Source organism: Daphnia magna, linkage group LG9, assembly GCF_020631705.1.
Source record: "Daphnia magna isolate NIES linkage group LG9, ASM2063170v1.1, whole genome shotgun sequence".
Taxonomy (NCBI): domain Eukaryota; kingdom Metazoa; phylum Arthropoda; class Branchiopoda; order Diplostraca; family Daphniidae; genus Daphnia; species Daphnia magna.
Window position 1 is genome coordinate 1,968,449 of NC_059190.1, and position 17,817 is coordinate 1,986,265.

A 17,817-nucleotide genomic window follows, 5' to 3' on the forward strand; every position below is an offset into this window, starting at 1 on the left:
CAGTAAATGAAGACAGATAACATTTTTCTTACTGGTGGCATCTATATTTACGATTCCATGACATGGAAGTAATGATGATCATCTTGCATTCTGATCTTCATCTGACGGTCTGTCAGCAAATCATCCGAATCCGGAGGAAGCTAGTGCCGTAAACTGGATGTATTCAACTCGATTCATTCTTTTAATTTTGGAAAGGTAAGCAATAAAAATGAACAACAATAAGACAATGACGGGCTCTGCTTCCAAGTAAAATGTATTTATTCTTTATGCTTTCAATAAGTGCGCTTTAACCTCAAACCAATTTATCAAATATAACGTGCATTTTAAAATTGAAGGCATCCAAATCAATAGGAAGGGATTGTCGTGTCAGGTTTATGTCGTGAAAACGATTCATTTGCTTAATTTAGCCTTTGCAGCATCGTCCACCGTTGCAGGTCCTGTAGATCAGATTACCGGCACACTGAGTGCTGTCGGTGCAAGAAGCTAAATCACCGCAAAAAAGGTACATTTTTATTCACTTCATTTTGAATCCAAACCGATAGGTAATCTAATCAGTCGCCTAACGAAAAAAAAAAAATGACTTACTAAACCATCTGCAGAAAAGCAAGAATTTTTCCTCTTCGTCGGCAGTTTGTTCGTTTTCAGTGGGTGCAGAGTTCGTGTAAACGACGGCCATCACGGCCAAAAGGCAGGCAAACAACTTTAAACATAGGTAAATTCCACATTAGAATGTATTAAATTATGCCCAGTAAATGATGGGGTACTTACGAAGAATTTCTGGAACATTTTGTTATCGCTGTAAATGCTGAACGACGACTGATACTTACCCAAGTAAAATCCTAAGCTTTATATACCCATTTTCAATTGACAATTTGTCCTGTGACAAGTAGACATAACCTCAATACCCATTTTACAATCTGTTATAGCCGATATTGACTGAAATATTCATTGGTTATTACAAGTGATACGCAGTACTTGTGACGAGACACTCATGCATATGTCAGTCTAATTGCCATATGTTTTAGCACCTCCCCCGTGTCTGTGAGTCTTTTTAATTGAACAGCTTCCCGGATTTAATTTTGCCAGATGTATAGCAGAAAAATGGACCTTACGGATGCAGCTCATATCACGTAACGCTAAAAGTGGATCAGGTAGGTTCTAGAACAATTCTTATTATCTAGGTTAAGTCTACACCAATTTATTCGAAAGATAATTAAGTCTTTAAGATATCAATTTACAAATGGTTGAGAATGAAGGAAAGCGTTCAATTAAGAAGACAATGAACGCTATTCCACTACCAATGGCTAAAATGATAAAAGCACCTTGCAAATCAATCAGACTGAGACTTTTGGGTCCGGTGTCGGATTGTTTAATTTTTCCACATTTACCGTCTGATGGCGGCCAATAAAGTTTTTTCCAGTAAATACCAAGACCGGATTCTACCATCCGTAAAATTCTGTCATATAGATGTAACTGTATATATAGATAAACTGGATGTATTCAACTCAATTCATTCTTTTAATTTTGGAAAGGTAAGGAATAAAAATGAACAACAATAAGACAATGACGGGCTCTGCTTCCAAGTAAAATGTATTTATTCTTTATGCTTTCAATTAGTAGGCTTTAACATACCACAAATCAATTTATCAAATGTAACGTGCATTTTAAAATTGAAGGCAGCCAAATCAATAGGAAGGGATTGTCGTGTCAGGTTTATGTCGTGAAAACGATTCATTTGCTTAATTTAGCCTTTGCAGCATCGTCCACCGTTGCAGGTCCTGTAGATCAGATTACCGGCGCACTGAGTGCTGTTGGTGCAAGAAGCTAAATCACCGCAAAAAAAGGTACATTTTTATTCACTTCATTTTGAATCCAAACCGATTGATAATCTAATCAGTCGCCTAACGAAAAAAAAAATGACTTACTAAACCATCTGCAGAAAAACAAGAATTTTTCCTCTTCGTCGGCAGTGGGTTCGTTTTCAGTGGGTGCAGAGTTCGTGTAAACGACGGCCATCACGGCCAAAAGGCAGGCAAACAACTTTAAACATAGGTAAATTCCACATTAGAATGTATTAAATTATGCTCAGTAAATGATGAGGTACTTACGAAGAATTTCTGGAACATTTTGTTATCGCTGTAAATGCTGAACGACGACTGATACTTACCCAAGTAAAATCCTAAGCTTTATATACCCATTTTCAATTGACAATTTGTCCTGTGACAAGTAGACATAACCTCAATACCCATTTTACAATCTGTTATAGCCGATATTGACTGAAATATTCATTGGTTATTACAAGTGATACGCAGTACTTGTGACGAGACACTCGTGCATATGTCAGTCTAATTGCCATATGTTATAGCACCTCCCCCGTGTATGTGAGTCTTTTTAATTGAACAGCTTCCCGGATTTAGTTTTGCCAGATGTATAGCAGAAAAATGGACCTTACGGATGCAGCTCATATTACGTAACGCTAAAAGTGGATCAGGTAGGTTCTAGAACAATTCTTATTATCTAGGTTAAGTCTACACCAATTTATTCGAAAGATAATTAAGTCTTTAAGATATCAATTTAAAAATGGTTGAGAAAGAAGGAAAGCGTTCAATTAAGAAGACAATGAACGCTATTCCACTACCAATGGCTAAAATGATAAAAGCACCTTGCAAATCAATCAGACTGAGACTTTTGGGTCCGGTGTCGGATTGTTTAACTTTTCCACATTTACCGTCTGATGGCGGCCAATAAAGTTTCTTCCAGTAAATACCAAGACCGGATTCTACCATCTCTAAAATTCTGTCATATAGAGATAAGTAATTAAAATTAATTTCGTAAAACAGGTCCGTGAAAATCAATTTACTTTTTATCGATGAACGGTTTAAGAGGACTGTTTTTCTGGAATGCGAATGCGACATTGATTTTGAAAAATTCTTGCTGTGCAATACTCAATCGGCAAATGCCCGAACGAGTATAATCATCATAAATTAATGATTCGAGATTTGATTTTCCCTGTTGGATAGATCAAAATGGGCTAAACAATCGGATAGAAAAGAAACGCATTCTTACCGCAATGTAAGCGTAGCTTCCATTTGTTACGTGATGGACACCATCCTCGTTAACATCAATGAGAGATCCACGTTGTTGATTTATTAATCCTTCTGTTAAATGTAAAGCAAACATAAAACATGCAAGTGATTGTCTTAATCTGAGGGGTGTTACCTCCGATAGTCTTGTACACTCCGGTCGTAGCTTCCTGTGTACAGGGAAAGTGATACATGAAAATGATTTATTTAACCTTTAACTTTAGCTGTCCACCCACGAGGAAGAGGGTATCCAAAGCTGTTCCCCTTTGTACCACCCATTTGAGATGAGATTCTGGAAGTTCTTCTAGTTGACTGACGATGGGCAATAGTTTGGGAAAACGTAGGAAAGACATGAGGATGCCAACGTAAGCGCTTGCAAACACAACAGAACTTAAACACCAAACAGCCCCAAGAAAACGTGGAGAAAATCCTACAGAGGGCAATTTCTGCCCAGCTACACAACGATCAAAAACATTTCTAAGAATGGCCGGATTAAAAAATTCTAATGTACGTTACACTGGCCAATGAGGACTCCAAGAATAAATAAGTATTGCTTCGTCAATGTGGAACGTCTTTCCTGATAACGAATGGCCAACAAATTTGAATATTTCCAGAGGACGATGGGTAGAATAATCGCAAACAACATCAGGGTAAGCCAAGTCTAAATTCAATTTACATTTAAAATAATCGTTTCAACGCAATCAAAATATGATTAACCTCTCGACGGAATGGTTTCGTGCAAGCGAGTAAACGGTTCTCTTCCGCCGCTGGGGGGATAAGTATAGCATTGCCATCTTCGTAGAATCCCACAGAAAAGTCAACGACTTTCGATCGGGAGTGCGTGACAGAGAACGGGCCCAAACCGATATCAACTGCCTGCCGTTTAATAATATATTATTATCGGTTAAAAATTAAATTTGAATTGCTTTAGATCACCTGTTCAACGACCATCCCAATCATCCCATTCCAACTTCCATCCGGCATTTCTCTGCCAAATGCATGATCGCTAGGCAGTATGAATTCATAACTGTTAATTAAAAAAGTTATTGGGTTTCAAATGTCAATAAGTTATTGAACGTAACGTAAACATACGTGAGGTTGTACATGGTTTGCAATAAGCGAACTATTTCGTAACAGTATCCTTTGTATCCGATGACACTTCCGTTTGGATGACGATCAAAAATAACAAAAGGTGGTTCCTTTTGCGAATGACGAATCAATTAGATAGGAAGTTATTTAAGTTTTTAATTTTACAAATGTTAATTACTTCCAGCAAAGTCAATCGCAACTTTTTCCCGACTAGGAAGTCGACATCCTTTGAAGGATAGAAATAATTGACTGGATGTCTAGATTGATTCCATTCATACTCATTTGTTTGAGCGCATTCTTTGATTTCTCTAGCCAGACTAAAAATCAATAAGAAGAAGGGAAGAATTCATCAATAATCTAATGCAATAACGCCATACGAAATTCTTGCCTGAATGTCTGCCTTTCAACCAGCAACTGTTGTGTTTCTTTATCCATCAATGAATAGAACATCTTTTCCAGCCACACGTTCAAAGCAAATATGCCACAGAAATCTCTGCAAGTTTTCTGAAAGAAGAGCAAATAATCCGATTGTACACAAAAGAAAAATGTGGGCTGCAATAGGGAATAGACTTGCATTCAGTTGGTAAAGTTGCAAGCGTTCAGCTTTCAGTCCCGCTGTAGGAGATTGTGAACATGGTGAAAAATACAGACGCAGAATTGGTGCCATTGAAGGCGACACAATAGACTCGATGACGTCCCCAATCCCGCACGAAATGGTTGCTAATACGAATCCCTCGAATTCACGATCCACTCCAACAGCTGAGTAACAATTTAAATTAAAAATCGATCCGGAAGATTAATGGAAAAAGACTACATGTTAGCGGGGTATCGAACGCAACGTCATCCGAAGATATTTCAATGTGCGTGACATTTATTTGCGATGAGAAATCAATGAAGTTATCAAAGACGACAGCCATCCATAATTCAGCGTGACTCTTCGGTCGGAATAAATTGAATCCTTCGTCGTGAATGAAAGCTGACTCACACAAAAGCGAATGTAAAAAATAATAATTACATTATGCAATCCAATTGTTTACCTAGTTTGAAGCAGTAGGTATTCATCACGCTGCTAATGATTAAACAGAGCGTCAAAGTAGTACCATTCATTGCTAGACCAGTGACACGATAGAACTAGAATCACAAAGATGTCGGTCAACAAAGTCTTGTTGTTTAATATCTCAAGTTTTTTTATTAAAACAAAAACGGTGTGAGTGCGCAATGTAACTCTACCTAACGAATGCTGTCATTATAGTACATCATTATTAAAAAGTATTTTAAACCATATGCTCTTTTTCCCATCGTTACATTTGAATTTTTTTGTGTTAAATGTCGAATCAATAATGGCGGTGTCCTCGATACGTGACGTAATAGACAGATGAAGGGGATGGGACAGGGTTTTAAAAAAAAAGTATACCCTCCCCTACTTTTAGAGCTGTTCCCCAACCACCCCCTGCAAACAGTTCACAGAGGGAGATCCATTATTTCTATAGGAACCCCATGTACCGTCAGAGAATAATGGAGTAGGGTATACATATTATAGGGTTCAGTCTATGTAAAGGGAGAGAGGGAGTACGTGTCTTTATGTTACCAAACCCATCACACTCTCGGTGCACTGGTGTAGGGAGAGGTTCACGAAATGTATGTATTTTCCTTTTGCTATTGTATTCTTCGCTGCTCTGTTGAATCATAACTTAATTGTTAATTATATTCTTATTGCACGCTTAAAAAATATTTCAAAAATTATTTGTTTTAGGCGAAAAAACTCGGTAGTAATATTTGCATTCGCGAAGCTGAACTCATTTTGTGTGTTAGCTTAAGAGAGATTTTGGACACCTGTTAAGCTCCTATTTATTTTCTTAATTGGAACTCTGCATCTACTGTGTTGACTCATCCAAGGACTGCCTGTCAGCACACAAGGACTAACCCGAATTAGATCGATACGTGCCACTGTGCCAGTCTGTGTAAAACATGTCCACCAGTTTTAGCCTCCCCCTCCCGGATTCGTAGAGCCCGACATTCACGTGCATGTCGTGATGTCGATATTAAAGCACGTAAGCCCATAGCCGACTATGTGCGAAGGAGGCGAATGAATATGGAACACATGTCAATTGCGATGCGTCATCTTCGGAACCTATATACGTTGAATTTAATCGTATTTACTATTGCACAACTGATATGTTGTCAACATGAACTAAATCGGGGGAAGGTGCTCAACTAGGACTAGACTTAATGTCAACGAATGGGCTCATTAAATGCCACATGCATTGCTATTGGAATAAGGCTATATATACGCTTCTAATTGCTATATGGTATCTCTTAAATCAATACGGAAGTAATTCGACGGAACAAATTTGTCCTAATTTGATATAATAATTAGATCTGTTTTATTAAGGATAAGATGGAAATATCCTAAAAATTCCATACCCGTAATTGAGATAAAACAACCAATCACTCCATTAAAATGAAAAAAATTTAGTTATGCGCAATTTTTGTGTATAAGTCATTGATTATTCTATTGTAATTTAATCGTTGGCAAAAATTAGTTTTTCTCAAAAGTAGTTCATTTGCATTTGAAAGAGAAAACCAGAGAGACCCAAAATGATGTCTACCTTTTCATGTAAATTTTCAGAGGGGAAGGTGCGGTCTTGGATTCGTACCTTTCCCCTTCTACAGTTTTTCGTTTTTTCCACGTGCTGCCATACTAAGGGGTTGTCAAGGTCTCTCGCCTTTTTGTATAATTAGTGACACATCAATACCAACAAGGACTGACCTTGTAGTTATTCTTTTCAATGCATATGCAAAGCTTGCCCTCAATTAGTGACTCTAACCCATCCTTGAGCTTTCACACGTGTATTTAGCATTTGAATAAAGAGAACAGTAGAAACAGGTCATTAAAACTATATAGCATAGGTCTATTAGTTTAGTTAAATAAGTGATCGATGAAGGCGTGTATGTGTGTTAGATGGACGCCCCGTCGGAGACAGTTGAAATTAAGGCACCTACGTACGTACACACAATTAGTAAATTCAATTTATAGAAATTATGATCTGGTAAAACTGACCAGCAACACAAGCGTTCATAAAATTTGCCATACTTCCAGCAACGAATGCACGAAAAGCCACTTTGGCAAAATCCGACTGTCGTCCGGGAGCCATGGCGGATAAAGTGCCAATTTGAGCTCCAATCGAGCCGGGATTTGCATAGCCACACAAAGCAAAGGTAGCTATTGTTTCAGCTCGTTTCTATAGAATATATTTCAATAAGAATTGATGTTTAACAAGTACGAGTGATTTTTACCGAGATGGCGCCCTGTGCAATATATTCAGACAGTTTGCCATAAGCAGCGAATTCATTGACGACCGTTTTAATTGCCACCAAATTGGCAACGAGATCACATTCAGATGATGGAAACACCCATCAACCAAGCTATTGGAATGAAGAGTTTACTCAAAATCCACTGCACATAATCCAATCATTAATGCTTATCAAATTCCATTAGTAAATCAACCGTACTCTTATACTTCAAATGTTATGTAGGGCACTCCAAGGAGGTTACCGAACCAAGAGATGACTCCATTAAGGAAAGCAATAAACGCTAAAAAGGCAATTAAATTCGCGATCACGTGAGCTACCATTAACACTGCCATTGCTGCTCCTTGTGCTGCTGCGTCCAGGGCATTAACTTCGGATCTACATTTTCCCCAACAAAAAATTTTATAAATTTGCTTTGAAAAAAAAAAAATAAATTAAACTAACCCTTTTGGCACTTTAATGTCACGAGCTTTTGTTTGAGATTTTTCCGTTTCCGGATAGAGCAATTTGGATACAGCGAGAGCTACCGGAGCAGCCATAACGGATGCGCTGAGCAACTGCGAAGCACTAATTCCAAAAGCAGTGTACGCCGCCAAATCAGATCCTAGTATAGGTTTCAGCTGACTTGTTAAGACTATTCAGGTATGAAAGATCTCAATTAACCTGCTATAGTTGCGAATCCAGCCGTGAAAACGGCGTGAATTTCTGATTTCGTCATTCTTGGAAAGAAAAGGTTTAATCAAAAGTGGAGCTTCCGTCTGTCATTTGGAGGAAACAAAAGCAACAAGTTTAGAAAGCAGAATGAACATTTTTTGTGTTTGATAAAAGACCTGGCCTAAAAAGATGTTGGCGGCGGCGTTCATCGACTCAGCGGCTGTTGTGCCAACTGAAATTTGTAAAAGCCATCCAAGTTTTTCGACTGTCCATTGCATCGCACCGTAATAATAGAGGAGGTTGATCAAGAAACTGAAAAAGTAGATAACCGACAAGATCTGCCAAAAATAGAAAGTGGGAATTGTTCGGAATGGAATGATGATAAACGTATAACAGCGGAACTTACTCTGAAAGCAAATATGGTTCCCAACGCTATTCCAGAAGCGTTTTGATCGCTGGCCAGATAGCCATAGACGAACTCTGATCCAGCAACTGAGTAATCCAAGAAGAAGAGAAAATTTGCTTCCTAAACATTCGAATGTTCTTCGGCCAAAGTCCCATCGTAAGACGATTAGACCAAAAATCAATTGTAACGTAATGCCCCATGCTACGTGTCTCCAGATCACCTGTGCAAAAAAAGGTAGCATATCGAACAAGCTGATGGAAGTAAGTCACGGAAAATTGGGAAACCAAAGTATTTCTTACTCTGGATGGATATTTGGAGAAGATCCATCCGAGAAGCAAGAAGATAAGCAGCCCACCAAAGGATTGCAATCGGACTCGTTCATCCGCCGTGTCGATGATTAAGAAGGTTAACAAACCAGCCGATAGGACGAGGTAAAAACCGTATCGAACCCAACTGGGTTGTAATCAATTCAGCTTCAGTTTGTTTGCCAATTGTAATAAGATTTTAATTATACGATAACTCACCTGTATTTCCATGCTCGGTCGAAGGCCTTTACGGCCGGCTTCATAACTGCTCGATTAAGTGATTTGCCCCAATATTTTCTAACAATTTGGAAGTAAAACAGGCCCAAATAAGTGATGCCCGTCAGGACGATCAGGAAACCGACTCCATCGCACCAATCCATTGGAATGCCATTGCGGATGGAATAATGGAACACTGGCTACGAAGTAAACATTGTAAAGAATAGCGAAGATGATGTAGAAGATACTACGAGCAACAGCTGATCTTTCCGAAAAGAAATCGCCTAATGAAGCCCATAATTTCTCCAAAGCATTTCCGATAAATTCACACGATCGGTCAGGTGGCTCGTCGTCACTGTCACGTTCATTCGACTGCGTCTCACTTTTGGATGATAATTCAAAGTTCTTGACGGCTAGCGTTGACACATCTTCCATGCAAATCGGCCTCTCCTTATCCGGATCACCTTCCATTTGGACGTCCGCGCCAATAACTTCAGTTACCATCTCCATCTTTTTTTTTTTAATTTTCAATTCTTACAGATAGAAATGTCTACTACTTATAACGTCGCCATTCCGACTTGTATATAGACACACTAATTTATTAATCTGTGGTATCTTCTAACTAAACTTAGATTGTGGAAACTCGACAGGCAGGTACAAAAGTCATTTAAGAGGCATTAATGAGACCAAGATAAATAAGTGAGCTGATACAGTTGTGACTTACTTTGCACAATCAGTTTTGAACAATGCTGAGCTATGTTAAGAAAACAAATATCGTCGGTATAGTGAACTTGGGTAAAAGATCAAAAGTTTGATTAAGGGAATTGAACCGCTCATTAAACTCCCAGTTCTAATGATCTAATGGTAATCGATTATTAACTCAAAATATGTTACCCTCTTTTCCCTATAGCAATTTCTAATGGGAATGGTGCGCTAAAAGCTCAAATTTTCGTACCAAGCCTTCAACTACATCGTTTTCAACCTATTAGCCTTGAAGCAAAACGAAGTCGTCAAAATCATGCTAATGCTTCATTGTATTTCCAGAAGTGTTTTGAAACTGGTGACGAACAGAAAGGAATGCAAACTGCATTGTAACTGATCCCCAAGTGTGTGAAACACGTTAGGAAATGTAAAAACTCAAGTGAATAAAATAGAATAAATGTTTAAAGTGTTAACCAAAGGGGTCGTCTAGATGCCGGGAACGGAAATAGCTGGAAAAGCCAAGTGTTTACAGGCAGCACTGTTTGTTGCCGAACAAGTTGTTGCGGCATCTCTTGTAAATCAGGTTGCTGGCACAGTCCGTGTTATTGAAGCAGGAAGCTGATAAAACGGAATTCATCATCACAAAGGTAAGTGAAATTTTATGAACAATCTTTGACTTACAAAAGGGTCTGCAAAACGTTTGATCAGTCTCTCCAGCATCTTCACCGGTAGGCAGACTGTTGGTGTAAACGATGGCCATCATAGCCAAAACAAAGGCAAAGATCTAATGTGAATCGAAAAATAGACCATTTAAACTTTAGAATTTAATGCGCTAATTGTATGAGAGACTTACGAAGAGTTTCTGGAACATTTTTTGACGTTGGTTGATGTAGATTTGTCTGGTTGACAGTGATGCTTTTTCAGTGTAACGAGTACGGCTTTATATAGTGAATTTGAGTGCAGCACAGTAACACGCCACGTGTGCAGTCTTATTTGTTTTATTTCATCAGGTTGTTCAACCAGTATACGTGTGATGTGGCCTATTCACTATGAAAATATGCCTTTGTTGACATTAAGTGTAATTACCCGGGGTAACCAAGTAGAGTTGTCAGTATAACTACATGCACATCTATTTGTCAACCCAAATGTGGGGTCGCACCTGTTGGAAAAAACCTGGAATTCGTTACACTGCATGTTGTTGAGACCCGGGCTTAATTAAATAACGGTAACCCAATGATTTGATTGGCTGTTCCAAGCGAATTTGGTAAACATAATTTTTATGCCAGGCAATCCGTGGCGCCATGTCTTTCCAGACAAATATTGATCAGGTGTTAGTAACGCGCGATGTTGTACCAGGTGTTATTGCTAAGCTAGTCTGTAATACGTTTAGAACTACGCGAGGCTTTGAAATATAATATCGAATTTTTGTTTCATACAATAAAAATCCGTTTATTTCTCTTTGTTTTTTTTTTGTTCGAACACGAATCTCATATTGTACAAGGACAGGTGACTAAGAAGTGAAACCCATTATGGCGGTAATATTTGGCGTAAAGGTGAGCGTTGAGGGAGCGTAGGTCGTCGATAATGGCACGTTCGAGACCGTTGATATCAAAGTACCTACGTGTGTTTTTTTTTAAATAAAAATTAAGTCGTTAATTGGAATTCATCAAATAACTGACCAGCAACGCAAGCGTTCATGAAGGAGGCTGTACTGCCGGCAATAAAGGCTCGGAACGCAACTTGTGCCAGGTCTGATTGTCTATCGGGAGCCATAGTAGCAAGCGCAGCAATTTGAGTACCGATTGATCCTGGGTTGGCAAATCCGCACAAAGCAAAGGTAGCGATTGTTTCGGATCGTTTCTAAAAAATAATCACGGGTCAGTTTTTGAGCAAAAAAAAATTGAAATTTTCATTGGGTTTCACCGATATAATTCCCTGAGCAATGTATTCGGATAGTTTACTGTAGGCGGCGAATTCATTGACGATCGTTTTGAGCGCAACCAAATTGGCAACGAGATAACATTCAGACGGAGCAACTCCCATCAGAAAGGCAACCGGGATGAATACTTTGCCCATAATCCACTATACAATCCCAAATTTGTTTTTAGTTAACTGATAAAGAACGCGCAAAGTACCATTCGTGTATACTTCAAATGTAACGTATGGCGCTCCAAGAAGATTTCCGTACCACGAGATGACTCCGTTAAGAAACGCGATAAACGCTAAAAATGCAATTAAATTTGCGATAATGTTAGCCACTAAAAACACCGCGTTAGCTGCTCCTTGTGCTGCTGCATCCAACGCATTGGCTTCCAGTTCTAGAAATATATTATTTAAAAAAATCAAATCGATGCCGTAAAATCTCTTGAAAAATGTACCGACCCTTTAGGCACTTTAATGTCTCCCGCTTTTGTTTGAGATTTTTCCGTTTCTGGGTAAAACAATTTGGCAAGGGCGAGAGCAGCCGGAGCGGCCATAACGGATGCGCTGAGCAACTGCGAGGCGCTGATACCGAAACTGATGTAGGCCGCCAAAACGGATCCTGATCGATTGGTTGAATTTTTTTGTTTTTGTTTACTTTATTTTGCAAATGCATTAAGAGCAAACATGCTGACAGAAGTCAGTGAAATCAACCTGCTATTGTGGCAAATCCGCCAACCATCACGGCGTGAATCTCCGATTTCGTCATTTTAGGAAGGAATGGCCTGATGAGTAGCGGCGCTTCGGTCTATGTCCAAATTTAAAAATAATTTATGTGAAGCTCTTAAATGTTTTACGGGAAAGAGTAGAAACCTGGCCCAAAAAGATGTTGGCGGCCGCGTTCATCGATTCGGCGGCTGTCGTACCGACGGACACTTGCAAAAGCCATCCGAGTTTTTGGACGACCCATTGCATGATGCCGTAGTAGTACAGGATGTTGACGAAGAAGCTGAAAAAGAAGATGACCGACAAAATCTGTAGGGATGCAATAAAGAGAACCAATTGAAATTTTTCGGAAGAGATTATCAGTAGTCCAGATAAGTTACTTTGAAAGCAAAAATGGTTCCCAAGGCGATGCCGGACGTGTTCTGGTCAGTAACTAAATAGCCGTAGACGAAACTTGAACCTGCGTTGGTGTAATCGAGAAAAGTTGTGACTTTCTGTCCCAGACATTCGAAAACTCTGCGCCCAAAGTCCCATCGTAAAACGATTAGACCAAACATCAGTTGCAACGCTATGCCCCACATGACGTGTCTCCATATCACCTGTTGAAATTCAAGTCGAACGAGTGTTTTGAATACGAATTTATATCATGCGGCTATGCCAAAATAGACTTACCCTGGATGGATATTTGGAGAAGATCCAACTGAGCAGCAAAAAGACGAGAAGACCCCCAAAGGATTGCAATCGAACTCGTTCATCCGCCGTGTCGATGATTAGGAAGGTTAACAATCCAGCCAATAGGACGAGGTAAAAACCGTATCGAACCCAACTGGCTCACAATCAATTCAGCTTAATTCGTTTGCTTATTGCAAGAAGATCGTACAATTGAATGAAGAAAACTCACCTGTATTTCCAGGCTCGGTCAAAGGCCTTTCCGGCCGGCTTCATAACAGCTCGATTAATTGATTTGCCCCAAAACTTCTTAACAATTTGGAAATAAAACAAGCCCAAATAAATGATGCCCGTCAGGACGATCAGGAAACCGACTCCATCACACCAATCCATTGGAATGCCATTGCGGATGGAATAATGGACACTGGCTACGAAGTAAACATTGTAAAGAATAGCGAAGATGATGTAGATGATACTACGAGCAGCAGCTGATCTTTGCGAAAAGAAATCGCCCAACTTAGTCCAGAATTTCTCCAAAGCATTTCCGATAAATTCACAGGATTGGTCAGGTGGCTCGTCATCACTGTCATTCGACTGGGTGTCACTTTTTGATGATAAATCAAAGTCCTTTGACGGCTAGCGTTGACAGGTCTTCAATACGGATCGATCTCTTTTTTTCCAGACCACCTTCCAACTCGATATCCACTCCGGCGTTATCGATTCCCTGCTCCATTTTTCATTAAAAAACTATTCCCAATATTCAGGAAATGGTTGACCCTATTAAAAGAAATGGTCTACATAAAGTCAACAGTTACAGTCATCTGATATACTACATTGTCAATCCAATCTTGACGAGGACAGACTTCGACATTAACCAAGTACAAAAGTCAATTTTCTAGACTGGCCATGAGATGAAAATTAAGATAATAAACTACGACGTCTGGAAACTCGCATTTTGGAATCAATTTCATAAAGAGGCTAACGAAAATGTCCAGCTTGATAAATGATACAAAGTTAGCCCCAAACAACTGCAAAAGACGTTCAACTCTTTGCAATTCAATTCTGCGATGCGGTTTACGAAAAGAAAACAAAGTGATAAACAACCGCCTTTTCACAGTGAAAAGAGAGAGAGTGCGCGTTGGTCGGGAAAGAAAAACGGGATTCTTTCTAGTATAACAAGAAATGAGGGCGCTATAGAGCAATGAGGGTTGTGAAAAGAGAAAATTCCATTCAATCGGATGATTACCTTTTGTGGAGAGTAGCAGACGGGGAAACCGTCTGTTCGCTACGAACCTTGGGCGGCTACTTAAATTCTGGCGGTGAGAGATGCGATATATCAAATAGTATAGGCTAAAAAAAAAACCCCCAACTACAAACACATAACGCACAGAGCTGATTGAAATCAGGCGTATCAGTTACTTGTCTATAAAAAGGAGGCAAACCCATCGACACAAGAGAGAGCTATATAGAGTCTTATCAGCCATTGGGGGGATTTCAAAATTCGGATCGAATGTCAGTGTTTATGGTTGGACAGGTAAAAAGATCAGCAGCTTTTCGGATGCATGATTGTGATGCCGAGTCAGCTTGTTATTATGTTCAAACGTCCAAAGTGATTTGCGTTATCTATCGACCTGCGCTCCCCCTCGTTTCAACACCATTTGCCCAGCACACGCATCGCTGATCAAACGTCACTTATCGGTTTGAAGGAATTCACCTGAGAATGATAGGAAATTAGATACACATCATTGAAAACCTCAGACCTATAGGCCGATCATATACTGTTCCCAATTAGCAGTTAGCGTTTAACGGTCACTGTAAAGATGCCGTAATATTTTTTTAAAATGCGGCTTCAAAAGTAAAAGTGTCCTCAGTTCCAGCACAAAAACTTACTATTTCCAGATTTTTAAACAATAAAAATGTTTGTACGATGGTTCAGGTAAAAAACAAAGAAAGAAAAATGACTAACGTTTTACTTACCTTTGATAGTTGAGCAATGTATAGTTTGCTTAAACAGTTGAAATAATTTGACTTTTTGCCATGGTAGTTGTTTTTTTCTTTCACCTGGGGAAACGCCAAATAGAATTGCAAAACAATTTTTTGTTTCTTTCTTTCTCTCGACGCTAAAATTTTGTTTCGCTGCCGTGGAACTTTATTTTATCACTGGCAACGAAAACCTGATGTGCGCCTTACTTTACCATGGCTCCCAGGCAACCACCTGGCTATGAGTCGTGAAGAAAGTGTTTCTCTCCATCACTCCATACTTTCTCTTTCCTTAGAAGCAGGTCCTTTTGTTCCTTTCATTTTCTTTTACATTTCTCGGTCGACAGACTTCTATTTCCTTGCGGCTATACCCAATGATTTGGATGTATTGTCTCCTACACGCGTTAAGCGAAAGGTTTGAATTTAGTTTTTATTTATTTATTTATATTTTTTTTAATTAAATTAACAATGAAACGGATGTGAGTGGAGGTGGGCTTTTTTTTTTTTGTCTATTGTGATTTTTTGTTTTGGTCGACACATGGGATGTAAATATGCAATATCCTCTTTCCGGGATGCACTTCCGGTATCCGTTCCGTGTTAATGCAACAAGATGGATTTAAACGACCTGTCGGTTGGTTACGCATCAAAAAAATGTTTTGTTACTTTGTCAATTTGATTTTTCGTCATCAATAGAGTGATGCCATCTAGCGGCCTAAAATTTAAACTATATCGATCCGGTAGAATAATAATATAAAGACATCTTTTTGCCTAATAATAAAGCTGCGATAAAAAAAAAAAACATTTAATGTTTGTGTAATAAAAAAAAACAATGTCTACCTCCTATAAATCATAAAGTCAAACCTGAAATTAAAAAATGCAGATAACCGAGCGATAGCAGTTCCCATTTGAATATGAAAGAACGATGTTTTCGATGAGGACTACAGCCTGTAAGAAAAAGATGTAAGAATTACGTGGAATATAAGGGCTCATCATTCAGAAAAAAAGGAAACTAAAAATGTCACACCAGGGATTCCATAACACATGAGTGAAAAACTAGGACAACAAAAAAACATGTCCTTATCGATCCATGGCGAGAACACAAACTTTCTGATGTGTCATCCAATCCGTCCACTTTCAGTTTCTGCTCCTGCTGGATGGATCGATAATCCAATCTTGAAAAAAAAAAAAGGAAATCCAGGCGTAGTCTAATAGGGTTCCTGGAGGATATCAACCCAGTCGTGTCAAGAATACTGTTCACGCACGATGAAGTCACACGATCCAAACAATCACAGACAGAGATCAAGTAAATTTCAAAAAACAGGTTCTCTTTTCTTTTTTGTTTTGTTGTCTATGTATAAATTCTGCAGCTAAAAAGAAAAAGGTTAACCAGTCAGTTACCGGATACGGTCGTTCGTTTCCAGAAAAGGACATCACACATGGTGTTGTACGCATTCTTTATTCGTTTTTGGCCGACCTGAATCATCTGTTTACAGAGAATCAGATAAAACACAACGAGGGGCAGCACACCAGAGACGACCCAGCATTCTTTTATCCGCAGCGTCTTGGGCCGGAGCGAATTAGGGACGCTAATGAACCGAGGAAAGTCGGGACGATGGGGTTTTTCTGTTAATTGGATTGCTAAATTGAACGGCCGCGAAAATCTCGGATGGGGAAAACAAAAAAAAAACATGTTTTCCTTTTTGTTTTACGATGGTTTTATCAGCATAGGCGTAATAATGCCATTGGATTCAGGTGGATTTACGATCCATGACACATTCGTAATATTTTTATTTTCCTAGAAAAGCTTTTTAGATTTCCTCGAGAGTTCACGTCAACTTGAACTGCATGTTAATTTTCGGCAATAAGGAAAATGGTTGATTTTGAAAATGTCGACCCACACCCATTTTGGAATAGACGTCAATTAAAAGGGGGAAAAAAATTGCAGTTGGGAGCGGTTCTGTGTTGATTGTTATTCTAAAAGTCATCACACATCTACACGCTGAAAATTGAATGAAAAATGAAAAAAACAAAATTAGACATGGACTGGACACGAAAGTTGAGTGCCTTCGAGCGGAACGGCCGACGGACGGTTCACTGATTCGTTAAAATCGTGGTTGTACAGTACCCGCTAACTTGAGAACATATATACGCTTGATTGATTAGGAACGCTCTCTACTCACCAATGCTGTTGCTGTCGTCAAGATTCCAAATAATTTCGGGAGAGACGGTTGCCAAGTTGTCGTCGGGATCGTGCCCGGAAAGCACAAAAGAGAGGACGGAAAACTTTCTATGGGGTGGGGAACAATGCGTATATATACGGATTACGTCTTGTTGGATTCACGCTCCCGGAAGACTGTGTGCTTTAGTGGTTTTTAAAAAGCTAAGTCGTGTAGAGTTTAAAAAAATATATATTAAAGACCCTACATTATTGCAGTTGAGTGGATCTTTTTTTTTTCAAAATGGACCCCGAATCAATTAGCCACAGCAACGGTCAGTCGCGTGAAAGAAAACAAGTTAAATCAACTTTGGTGAGTTTTCTGTGCGTGCAGCAGTGTGTGTGATGTATCGGAAAAGTTGAACGATTTCTCTTGCATGACGCAATTCATCATATTCGAAACTCTCGTCGTCTTTCGCTTATATTTCGTTTCACTTGTTTAACAAAGAGAAAGTCTTTGTTACGCTCCGAGTCATATTGTAATAAAAAAAAAAAGAGAATTGCATACAGAATTATTATGGAATGCTATTATTCAATGCT

General features: G+C 39.1%; 3 protein-coding genes and 3 long non-coding RNA genes across 7 annotated transcripts; 1 reads left to right on the plus strand and 5 right to left on the minus strand.

The window, feature by feature from the left end:
- Positions 1 to 235: 235 nt before the first annotated feature.
- Positions 236 to 2,131, minus strand: LOC116930900. The gene is made up of 3 exons (XR_006651372.1): positions 2,109 to 2,131; positions 1,926 to 2,040; positions 236 to 483 (listed from the first exon to the last, which is right to left on the minus strand). It is a non-coding gene; the product is annotated as an uncharacterized LOC116930900 (long non-coding RNA).
- A 5-nt stretch (positions 2,132 to 2,136) lies between these two features.
- Positions 2,137 to 4,485, minus strand: LOC116930902 (glutamate receptor ionotropic, delta-2). Its single transcript, XM_032938345.2, has 10 exons — positions 4,351 to 4,485; positions 4,176 to 4,282; positions 4,020 to 4,110; positions 3,801 to 3,959; positions 3,600 to 3,744; positions 3,320 to 3,537; positions 3,220 to 3,253; positions 3,067 to 3,158; positions 2,861 to 3,009; positions 2,137 to 2,796 (listed from the first exon to the last, which is right to left on the minus strand). The coding sequence occupies exons 2-10, from the start codon at positions 4,187 to 4,189 to the stop codon at positions 2,562 to 2,564; spliced, it is 1,137 nt and encodes a 378-aa protein (XP_032794236.2). The 5' UTR covers positions 4,190 to 4,282; positions 4,351 to 4,485; the 3' UTR covers positions 2,137 to 2,561.
- On the minus strand, positions 4,427 to 5,435 carry LOC123475861. Its single transcript, XM_045179033.1, has 4 exons — positions 5,210 to 5,435; positions 4,987 to 5,148; positions 4,747 to 4,931; positions 4,427 to 4,676 (listed from the first exon to the last, which is right to left on the minus strand). Exons 1-4 carry the CDS (start codon positions 5,277 to 5,279, stop codon positions 4,530 to 4,532), a joined length of 564 nt encoding a protein of 187 aa, XP_045034968.1. The 5' UTR covers positions 5,280 to 5,435; the 3' UTR covers positions 4,427 to 4,529.
- A 1,822-nt stretch (positions 5,436 to 7,257) lies between these two features.
- Positions 7,258 to 10,385, plus strand: LOC116930909. Of its 2 annotated transcripts, XR_006651373.1 has the most exons (5): positions 7,258 to 7,391; positions 7,454 to 8,126; positions 8,218 to 8,700; positions 8,760 to 8,975; positions 9,162 to 10,385. It is a non-coding gene; the product is annotated as an uncharacterized LOC116930909 (long non-coding RNA). The 2 variants fall into 2 exon arrangements; XR_004398626.2 differs by having other exon boundaries at positions 8,760 to 10,385.
- A 62-nt stretch (positions 10,386 to 10,447) lies between these two features.
- On the minus strand, positions 10,448 to 10,937 carry LOC123475862. Its single transcript, XR_006651374.1, has 2 exons — positions 10,621 to 10,937; positions 10,448 to 10,551 (listed from the first exon to the last, which is right to left on the minus strand). It is a non-coding gene; the product is annotated as an uncharacterized LOC123475862 (long non-coding RNA).
- A 258-nt stretch (positions 10,938 to 11,195) lies between these two features.
- LOC116930856 (solute carrier family 28 member 3) lies at positions 11,196 to 15,286 on the minus strand. The gene is given in 13 exon segments (XM_045179034.1): positions 11,196 to 11,384; positions 11,447 to 11,627; positions 11,691 to 11,849; positions 11,916 to 12,081; positions 12,147 to 12,309; positions 12,402 to 12,495; positions 12,561 to 12,722; positions 12,794 to 13,012; positions 13,086 to 13,239; positions 13,315 to 13,712; positions 13,714 to 13,859; positions 14,329 to 14,796; positions 15,060 to 15,286. Coding segments are annotated over 11 exon segments (1,905 nt in total). The 5' UTR covers positions 13,816 to 13,859; positions 14,329 to 14,796; positions 15,060 to 15,286; the 3' UTR covers positions 11,196 to 11,277.
- Positions 15,287 to 17,817: the final 2,531 nt, after the last annotated feature.